The sequence below is a fragment of the Talpa occidentalis genome, unplaced genomic scaffold (genome assembly GCF_014898055.3).
Source record: "Talpa occidentalis isolate TD23 unplaced genomic scaffold, MPIMG_talOcc4v2.1, whole genome shotgun sequence".
Lineage (NCBI taxonomy): Eukaryota > Metazoa > Chordata > Mammalia > Eulipotyphla > Talpidae > Talpa > Talpa occidentalis.
The window spans coordinates 155,083,843-155,094,565 of NW_026555331.1; the positions used below are offsets into that span (position 1 = coordinate 155,083,843).

The following is a 10,723-nucleotide window of genomic DNA, read 5'->3' on the forward strand; positions in this document are numbered from 1 at the left end:
GACCCTCACCCGGTGGCTGGGGATCGAACTGGCACTGCAGAGGCCGCGGGCAGCTTCGCAACCCAGCGCTCAACCACTGCGCCACCGGGGAAGCCCTGGAAGTTATTTCTTATCTGTGGCCCAGGGCTCCTCTCTGCCGTGTTCCTGTTTGGGGGGAGCTGCTCGCACGTTAGCAGTTAGGACTGCCCAGCTCCCTTGCTCTCGGGGAGGGCGCGTCCCCCCAGGAGCACGGCTCTCATACCTTCCCAGGCCAGTCCCAGGCTTTTTAAGGCACAAATGGAGGCACTTATTCTTCCATGTGATTTTAGGGCCACTTTCATTGAATCCAAGTTGAACTTGCATTCTAAGTGCCGCTGCACTGGTGTGTGTTAACTTGGGAGTGTGGAGTGCCTCCGGAACACGGGGTGACTCAGGAACAGGGGGTGCCTCACCCATGGGAAGGGACTTTGTGGCCCAGGCGCTTTCTTTTTTTTTTTTTAATATTTATTTATTCAGGGCCTCCCCAGCGGCGCAGCGGTTGAGCACTGGGTTGCAAGGCTGCCGGCAGCCTCTGTGGTGCCGGTTCGATCCCCGGCTGCTCCCCGGCCCCCGGAGGAGGGTCCCCCATGGCGCGCAGACCTCTCCTGCCGCCCGCTGCTCCCCTCAGCAGTGTACCTCGGTCCTTCTGCCTGCTCTGCTCCCCGCTCTGGCTCTGGTGAATCCTCTCACCCTCCCGCGCTTCTGACTGTGCCCCGTGCTTGTATAAATAAATAAAAATAAATCTTTAAAAAAAAAAGACTTATTTATTCATACAAGAAGTGGGGTGCAGGCCAGAGGCACAGGAGGGTGAGAGACAGAGCGGGGAGCCAGCAGAGCCAGCAGAGGTCTGCCGCGCCATGTGGGTAGCTCCCTGGCCGGCCAGGAATCAAACCCACGTTGCAGAGGCTGCGGACAGGCTCACTGCCCTGCGCTCAACCCGCTGCCCCACTCCCAGGGGGAGGCTCCCAGGCAATTTCCTGTACCTGAGGACCCCTGCCTGGTTTCCAGTAATTTCACTAAACTTCCTCATGACCTGAGAATGTTTTTTTCTAGTTAAATGATCATATCACTAGTTAGGAGATCATTTTCTTCTTTTACAGGAATAATATTAATTTTCTCATTCTCTTGAACTCCCTCAACCTTGACAAGCCTGCCCGGTAGTGCCGAGAGCAAGGCATTCCTGTCCTTTTCCTCAGAATAATGGAAGTGGTTTAAGTTGCACATTTATTATAATGTTCTCTGTTGGTTTTAATAAGTATTTGAGTCAATATCACTGCCATCTAGCTCAGCATTCCTGTAGGAATGAGTGTGTAACTATCAGCAGCCGCTGGCACATCAACTTTCCTCTGTGTCGCTGAGATGACAGGCCAGTTCCCCTTCTCGGCGCTAACCCACCCTGGCCGCGCTGACCCTGGCGGGTCGTGCTGACCGTGGCTGAACCCATGCCCTGTCTCACTGGGCTGTGCTGACTTCCATTTTTACTGGTATCTGTAAATGAGATTATTGTAAAGTTTCCCTTTCTATTCAGATTTTATTCATAAGATGAAATCAGGAGCTTTTCTCCATGTGCATGGGTTACCTTAAATAGTATTAGGAGATCCTATTTTTTAAAGGTGACAGAACTCAGCTCTGGACCCCTCTGGTCCTAATATCTTATGAAATGATAGATTATTTTTAATAGTTCCAGTCTCTTCTATGGTAAATAATTGAGTCGTCTTTTGATTTTTTTCCTTGGCTTAAGAAAACAAATGGAGACATAAACCTTATTTTTACAAAATGACTTAAAGTCTTAAATGTAAACATAAAACCAGGGCCTCCCCTGGTGGCACAGCGGTTGAGTGCTGGGCTGCGTAGCTGCCCGCAGCCTCTGCAGCGCCGGTTCGATCCCCGGCCACAGGGAGAGGGTCCCACCTGGCGCGCAGACCTCTCCTGCCGCCCGCTGCTCCCCTCAACAGTGTATTTCGTCAGTCTGCCTGTTCTGCTCTGGCTCTGGTGGATTCTCTCACCCTCCCGCGCTTCTGACTGTACCCAGTGCTTGTGTACATAAATAAATATTTACCTAAAAAAAAAAAAAAAAAAAAAAAAAAAACCACAAAACCATAAAGCTTCTTTTAAAAAGGGTAGAGGGCGATAACCTAGGGACTGTAAGTTTGGGAATGACTTTTCAAGTACAATACGAACATCATTAAAGATAAAAATGTTAAATTGGACTTCACTATGATTTTAAAAGTCTATTCTGCCAAAAACTCTAACAAGAGAATGAAATACAAGCCACAGGCTGGGAGGAAATAATGGCGAAGCACATATCTAACGTAGGACTGATCCAAATAGACAAGCTTTTAAAGCTCAAAAACAAGAAAACAACCCAACTTAAAAATGGGCGCAGTCTGGACAGCTCCCCAGGGACGCGCCAGGCAGCACAGAGAAGACAACGCAGCGGGTCAGGGCCGGGCCCAGCCTCCTGAGGCACCTGCTCTCCCAGCTGGACAGCCCTGCGCGGGGAGCTGGGGGAGCTGGGGGGACCCAGCTCGTGGCTGGTGGGGGTGAAAGTGACACAGAAAACTTTGGAAGGCGGCCTGGCACCTTCTTCCAAAGCTAACCCTGATCTCATGAGACCACCCGGCAGCCAAGCTTGGCTCTACCCAAAGAGAACGAAGCCATGTCCACACGAAGGCCTGCAGGAACGTCCGCGGCCACTTCCCAGAACCCGGGGCCGCCGGGCAGGCGTGCCATGAGGACGCGGGCCTTTCAGAGGCCTTGAGCGGGGAGAGTCAACAGTGGGTGAATGAATGACTCAAAAAGGTTTTACAAGAAAATAGGATTTCCCAATAGGCCTCTGCACACTGGAAATAAAACCAAATAATTCATCATTCGCTCTGATCTGCTCTTAGAAAGTCCACCACCCAGCATCCCGGGCACTGCCGACGCCCTGCGGCCAGCAGTGCAATCTGAGACTGAAGCCAAAAAAGCAATTCCACTTGGGGTAGCACCGCAAGGAATGAAACACTTAAAAAGTCAACAAATGGACAAAACGTAGACTCTAAGGGGCGCCTTCCCTCCCGGGACCCGGTGAGAGGTGGCCTGGGACGTGGTATGGGCTCGCGGCCTGGCCCGGGCGCGAGCGTGGTCTGGCTCACCCGCAGGATTCCCCGGGCCTCCCCCGACACCGCACGGCCCACCACAACTCGAATGAGAATTCCAGGGCCCGGGGCAGGCCGAGGCGCCAGCGCCAGCTGCAGGTCACGCCTCCCCACATCCAGCCCTGCAAAGCTGCAGCAAGGGGCACAGGTGCCAGGCGGGAGGGCCCGGGAGGAGAAGCGGTGTGTGCACACCACTGAGGCTCTGTGGGGCAGCGGCAGCCTCTCCAGGAGGGGACACGGCCACAGAAGCACTTGGGCCTCGCGCCACCAGACGCAGAGCCCTTCAGCGCGAACCACAGACGAAATCCAACAGCCCAGAGGAAAGGCCTGGAGACAGGGCAGGCGTCTGTGGGCTCAGGTGGCCAGGCCCCCTCCAACGCCAGACACACCAGCCGGCGCCATGTTCTCCGTGAGACGTCAGCAAACGGACACCTGTGCCGCGGTCGAGAAAGTAAGAAGGTGGGAGGCTGACCAGACTCGGGACAGTCTCCAGGGAAGCCCAGGCGCGAAGGCCCCCTCCGCAGGCCTGACTTCCACATCGGAGCCGGGGGAGGCCGCCGGGGAGACCGCGCGGCCTGCACAGCGTGTCAAGTGAAGGAAGTGAAACAAAACCACAGCCTGGTACAGAGACCGCGGGGAGGAGGAGGAGGAAGAGGAGAATGGAGGGCAGTGAGGAAAGCCAAGCACGTCTAGCCACTCCGGACACGCGTGTTGAGGGAGGACCGGAAATCTGCTCCTGAACGGGGCTGCTGCGGCAGAGGCTGGGGACTCGCACCCCAGGGGTGCTACGGGGGGGGCGGGGCGGGCAACACTGAGAGGAACCCTGCGCTCCTTCCGGGGGGCAGGTACCCCTCAATCCCAGCAACGGGGGGCCGTGAATCAGCTCAGCCAGGGGCTCAGGCGCAGGCGGTGCTGAAGGGAGCCGCCACGCACCCGGAAAACATGACTGCCACCTCCGGGCGCCCAGAACGCCACATGACCGCCGAGGGAAGGGGAGAGCAAATCAGTAAGACACTCGGCTTCAGAAAAAGCAAAAGAACGTCCCCCAGCCGCGGAGTAAGTAAAGGCGTCTTAAAATAGGTCACCAGAACAGCTGATGACGAAAAGAATTGATAAACTTGGCTACTTTTTAATACTGGGAATTTCTGCTCATGAGAAGATATCAAGTGAGTAAAAAGGCACCCGGGGGGGCACACACGTGCATACACATACCGCAGCCAGGGTACCCCGCTCGGAATAAAGAACTCTTGTAAGTCAGCATTACGTGGGAAAAGGCCTGCAGACATTTCACAAGATTCCGCAATGACAAGCGTCACAGGAGAAGGGACCCCAGGCCCCGCTGCACAGGGGCTCACAGCCGGGAGTGGCCGGGCAGCACCCCAAAAGCGCAGGCCCGCTGGCTGCACACAAGCCACACCCTGTAGCCTGGCCTCCGTCCTGGGCCCGCCCCTGACAGGCGGGGGACACACACGGCCACAAGAGACAGGACTGGTCAGCCCAAACCCGGCGCGGCTGGGCCATCCACAGTAAAACAAAGGTGTGCTGCGGCGGCGGAGGGGCGACCCCGCGGTGGGGGCCGCTCAGGCAGAAGACTCACTCCGCCCAAGCGCTGCGGGCGCCCTCCAGGGCTTGTCCCAGCCCCCTGAGGCCACCCAGCTCCCCCAGAGGAGGATGGGGGCGCGGGTTGTCCTGCGTTCCCTGCAACTGGGCAGGCAGCGTGGGCCTCCGCGGAAAGCCCCGGGCTGGCCACCAAGCACCGCTGCTCCGGCGGGGGACGCCAGGGTGGACACGCCACGAGGCCGCCCCGGCGGCGTTCCGCCGGCGACTCCCCGGCAAGGGCAGCGCGGGGCTCGCGTCTCCGGGCTGGAAGTCCACACATCTGGTCCGCGCGCAGCCCGGGCGAAAGGGCAACGAGGACGGCAGGAAAGCGGCGCACGTGACAGGTGTGAACACAAGCACAAGCGGCGGCCAGCGCGCCAAGGTCAGGGCACCAGGTGGCTTTTCCAGGGCAGGTGGCCGGAGGCGGCCGGCCGAGCGCGACCGCGCGGCGGCTTCCTCGGAGGCTGCCTCCTGGCGCGCTGCGGTCGCACCGGAGAGGTGCGCGGGGCCGCTCGGGAGTGCAGACGGGGGGCTGCGGCCCCTGCGCCCTCGAGGGGCGGCCGGCCAGCACCTGGGGGCGCCGCGGGGCAGGGGAAGGAGGGCGCGGGCGGCACCGCAGCAACCCGCGCGGGGGCAGAAACGCCGCGGGGCACAGGGGAAGCCGCGGCGGGACTGGGGGGACAGAAGGAAGCGGGGGGGGCGCAGGGAGGGGGGCGCGGGGAGCCGCGCAGGGGGGGGCGCGGGAGCGGTCAGAGGGCGGAGAGGAGCGGACACAGGGCCGGGCCCGGCGGCGGGAGCGGAGAAAGGGGCGCGCAGGGGCCGCGGCCGGCGGGGAGCGGCGGACCCGGGGCCCGGGCCGGGGGGGCCGCGGACGGGGGCGGGGGGGGGGCGGGCGCGGGACGGGGTCGGCGGGCGGGTCGCGGGCGGACGGGGCCGCCGCCGCCTCACCGTGGTCTCCCGCACTTGGCTGTGGAAGTGCTGCTCCCGCGCCGACACCTCGTCCTGCCCGTCCATCCTCCTTCATGCCCGCCGCCGCGCCGCCCGCGTCCGCGCGCCCCGCCGCACCATCGCCCGCCGGCCGCCCGCCGCCCGGGCGCAGCAGAGGCCGCGACCGAGACCCCGCGCCGCTCGGCCGCCGCCTGGGGCGCAGCCGCTCGCGCTGTGGAGGGCCGGGCGCGGGCGGCGTGACGTCAGACAGAGGCGCCGAGCGTCGCGCCGCGCGCCGCGGCGCCTGGGGGACGGGGAGGGAGGGGCGGTGGGCGGGGCCGCGGGGGCGGGGACGTGGGCGGGGCCTGTGGGGGCGGGGTCTGCAGAAGGGGTTCGTCGCGGGGGCGGGGCCTGTAGGGGCGGGGCCTGCAGGAGGGCGTCCTGCCTCCTGGGTCAGGGAAATAACCTCGACGTCCGCTGGCCGCGGTCTCCCGCCCGCGCTCGCCCCAGGAACTCATGACTTTCGGCTCCTGCGTGAGCAGCCCCCGCCCAGCACCCCGCGCTCGCCGGCGAGCCCAGATGGCCTCTGCGCTGCCCGCGCCGGGCGCCCCCGTGTCCCTCGGAGGACCCGCCCCGCTCGTCCATATGGGGTGCCACAAATGCGCAAACAATTCACCCCCGTTCTTTTTTCTCTTTTGCTGTACAGTCCACTGTGAACGGGCATTTGCATTTATTTAGCTAAAAGGAAGTCATTGAATTACTATTGATTCTAATTTTTTGGCATCTCTGAAAATTCTTAAGAGGCGAAAAATCCACAGATTGCTTTCAAATGATTTTTATGACACATGTTCATCTAGAATCTGTGGGCTTAAGTTAGCCTTTTTTCCACCACTCTGCCTTTTTTTAATAGCCCGTGAAACACTTGCTGGCCCCCAGTGCGGTGCCTCCCATGCATGCACCAGGACACGCTGGGCGTGCTCTGGAGGGCTCTGGGCCAGAGCCTGCTGCCAGCAGCTGATAAGAAACCAGGACCCACTCCCAGTGGGCCATGCTCACCTTTGCTGCGGGGTGTCTTGCAGCCCTACAGAACCGGGACAAGAAGCACCCGAGCCTGCTGCTGGGGACACCCACGTTCTCGTGCTGGGCTAAACTCCTGCCTGAGCTGTCCCGCAGCAGCTATGGGCTAATCTCTCCAGATCCGAGGGGTGCGTTCAGACCCGTATTTAGAAAGTGACACCGGTGGCCACCAGCTTTTCGCTTCTCTCATGCAGATGTATGCAGTGGGCCATCTGCCCTTGCACTGACCGCCTCTGGCTGACTCTGGTTCCCAACTGGAACCCGTGTCATGGCCACAGACTTACCCCTCCTTTGTCCATGGCTGTGCCCTCCCTCCAAATAGACATGGAGTCTCTTTCCACCCGTGGAATCTGGGCAGGTGTCTTGCTGTGGCCAAAGGGGCTGAGAAAGCAGGAGGCTGCTGGAAAGTGCTCGCACACGAGGGCTCACCCTGCCTATAGCCCCAGGCCCTTGACGGTCACCTGCAGGAAAACGCGGCCACACTGGACATGGGGGCCCCGTCATCTCCGTCACCCCAGCCAGTACCGCCATTCCTGCGTCCCTCCAAAACATGAAGCTTCCAAAACACAGGCTTTCTGCCCAGCGCGCAGCCCTGCCCGGCAGCCATTCTCACTGGCTGTAGGGCAAAGTCAAGCTCCCCTGGACGCTTAACACCTTGGCTTTGGAGCCGCCCTCCCTTCCAACCAGCCCCCCTTTCTCTCCCGAAAGAGCCCCTTCCCACCACCTGGCCTCCTCCGCCGTCCCAACCGGGAGGACAGGCCCTGCGCCTCTCCCCGCCCCTGCGCCTCACACTCTGGCTCACCCTCCAGCGCCGCTTGCTCCCAAGCCTTCCCCGTGGCCTTCCCTGGCGGTTTTGGTCTCCCATTCACTCCTTCACCCCAAAACATGGCATGGCAGGACGACACCTGCTTCTGCTCTGGCCTCGGGGCATGCCGCCAGGCATGAGGACTCTTACAGGAGTGACAGTCTCCCCCGCCCGTCAGCCGCTCTCCAGCCACGTCCTCAGCCTTGGAGGCAGCGCGCGTTTCTGCACGTGCCCGGCATCTGCGCGTGCCCGGCATCTGCGCGTGCCCGGCTGGCTGTCCACTCTTGGGACAGGCTCCCTATGGCCCAGGGTGTCTCCCCGCATCTTCTTTGCCGTGAGCTCCCGCACACCTACCAGCAGGCCCGAGTGAAGCAGGACCTGACAGGCAGTGGTCAGTATTGGCTGCCCTGAAACCACCCGCCCCCCAGCTCTCCAGGCTTCCGCAAGTGCTCTCCTTGGCCCACAGCAGCTGGGGATGTGGCCGTCCGAGCATGTCCCGTGCCCTGTTCTCGCCCACATGAGCAGCCCCCCAGGGCTTTGCTGGACCAACAACTGCACGGCCAGTGGGGACGTGGTTCTGCCAAACAACCACGACGTCGGCACTGCGCGTCTTTTTGTGACTCGACCTGCCCAATAACCCGGCCACCAGGTGTGGCCACAGTTTCACCCCAAGCCATGGAGGTGCAGGAGGCAGTGGCCTGCCCTAGTTTCTACACCCACATCCCAGCCTAGCACCTCCTAGCCCGGTGACACCTGTCCCTTGCTCAGTGCCACTGGGCTATCACCCCAGTGAGTCACCCCATGGGGGCCCTGAAGGCACCCCAGGCCCTGCATCACTGCGCAGGACACTTGGCACAAGTCCCAGGTGCTAAGAGAGAGGTTCTGCCCTAACCCCCCGCCCCCAGCACTCGTGAGGCTCGGAGCTGGGTGCACTCGGGCCTGCAGTGCACTCAGGCCTGCCCGCCAAGGGAAGCCCCGCCCGAGCCAGGAGCCGTGGGCCAGGGGCTCTGTAGAGAAGCAGCTGACAGGAGACTAGGATGTGTGTGAGTGTGTGTGTTCTCACGCATGTGCAGAGTACTGAGTGTGTATTTTTTAAATGAGACCCAAGGGACATAGAGAAGACCAGTAAGTGATGGAAGAAGTCAGCCAGCTCGATAGATCCTAAAGTGCGCCAGCTGCTGTGTGGATTTGCCACTCACCTCCGCGAGAGGAAGGCATGCCCGGCCTCCGCTTCCAGCCATGCGCTCCAGGAGCAGGCGCCAGCTCTGCGGCTGGTGAGCAGATCCTCAAGGCTCTTCCTGCGGCAGATGAAGCCCCAGCTCCGCAGCACTGTCCGGTAGAGTGTCCCCTCAAGTTGAAAGACCGAACTGGTCTGCTGGGGGCGCCTGGGCCTGGCCTGCGGAGCCCAGAGACTCTCTGGGCCCTGAGGCCTCAGCCAGCCCCCCACCCAATTCTAGGGGTCCCCTGTCCTTACCAGTGATGGCACTGGGAGGAGGGTCCCTACCGCCACCCACACTCCCCGTGGCCAGCGCTAGAGGGCAGCAGCGGCCCGGGAGCCGTACCCAGCAGGCAGCCTGCTGCAGTGGCCGCTGGCCCAGCCCAGCTGCTCCCAGGCTGGAGCCTGAGCTGGGAGGCTGTCAGGAATGCAAGAACCAGCATACGTGGGGCCAAAGGTGAGGCTCTTTCTCCTACTTCCTTTACACTCACCTTTTCCTGAATCGTGCACTTACTTAGACTGAGAACAGTTTCAGGGCAAGTCTTCAGGGACTCAACCAACTAAGCTACTGAAAAGGAAACTGAGGCTGAGACTGGACTCCCCACAGATTCCCACGCAAGCAAAACGTTTATCTGGAGTGAGGTGTTGCTTCTTTGTGGCCCACAGTAGCCTTTGAGCTCTGTGAGCATGACCAGAACCCACGACAACCCACTAGGTGGGTCAGCAGCCAGGAGCCCCTACGTGGCCAGGAACCCGGGCAGCCAGCCCCGCGCACACCAGCGAACTCAGCCCCATCGGAGCAGGGCCAGCCCGGGCCTCCGCGGCCTCATCCGGGTGTGAGGCGGGGACATGACTATGGACATAGATTGGGTGACGTTTGCTGATGCGGGGGTGAATTGGAGGGGGCCCTTCGAGCTGCCCAATTAAAACTCCAAAATGTGGCTAGAGAGCCCGGGTGCAGGGTCTCAGCGCCTGGCTGCGCCTTTGGGCGCATAGAAGGTGTGGTTGAAGGGAATCGGTGGTGTAGAAATGATCTCTGCCCGGTTGGAACATTCGAGGTTGCTGGGTCCACTTCCCGAAAGGGATGATAAAATTTCCCTTCCTCTGTACATCAGAATCAGCTTTTTATGTCTTTAGAAAGTGCTGGAGCTTTGTGGGCTATTCATTTATAAATGGCTCTACGTTGTTTTCACATTTTTAAGGATCAAAGATGAAACTCGAAGAAAAAAGTTAATAGTAAAAATATTTGTTACAGGTTTCACTATTTTAAAAATAAATTATAATTTAAGGGCTCCAATACATTTCAAACCGTGGAAGATTTTAAGGTAATTATGTGTCTCTTCGGTAATATATTTGCTATCAACTTATTGCATAAAAGGATTGCTTGTGAATTCAAGATTATTTTTAGATTTATAGCCCTTTCAAGTGAAAGCGGGGTTTTCAGAAGTACTTCCGATTTCCAGTGTCTGGTGAATCTTCCATTTGCCATCAGGGATGCCTCCCGCCGCCCCCCGCCCCGCCCTGTGCCCCATCAATCCAGCCGGGCGGCGATGCTGGCAGGAGCCTGCGGGCGGGGGCACGGCCTGCGTGACGGACGCGGGCGCCGCTCCTCGAGCCGTGGAGGTGTTTCCACAGCCGCCGCCGTCTTGATAAATGCTTATTGTGGGTGCTGCGAAAACTGCTGATTTGTGAAAATATTGTCGCAGCCCTGTTTTTGGCCTCTCCAAGCGCTAATTCCTCGCATTATGGAAACCGCGCCGTCTCCGCTGGCTTAGTCGCCATTTGCTTTCTGCAGGGACACGCGGCTGGCGGCACTGCCGAGCCCTGGGCACTGGGCCTGGACGTGCGGGGCCCGCGGGTCAGGGGCTCCCCGGCCTGTCTGTCCAGGGGTGTGGGGGCCCAGGGATGTGGGGGGCCAAGGATGGGGGCCGGGGCGTCCGG

The 10,723-nt window shown here is 60.3% G+C and overlaps 1 protein-coding gene across 2 annotated transcripts in view; it reads right to left on the reverse strand.

The window, feature by feature from the left end:
* The window catches only part of LMBR1 (limb development membrane protein 1), an 81,147-nt gene extending 75,343 nt beyond the window's left edge, over positions 1 to 5,804 (reverse strand). For both annotated transcript variants that reach the window (XM_037516454.2, XM_037516450.2), the window contains exon 1: positions 5,706 to 5,804. In XM_037516454.2, coding sequence (XP_037372351.1) covers positions 5,706 to 5,771 — 66 coding nt within the window. In that variant the 5' untranslated portion in view covers positions 5,772 to 5,804. The remainder of the gene's footprint in view (positions 1 to 5,705) is intronic.
* Between the last annotated feature and the right edge of the window lie 4,919 nt (positions 5,805 to 10,723).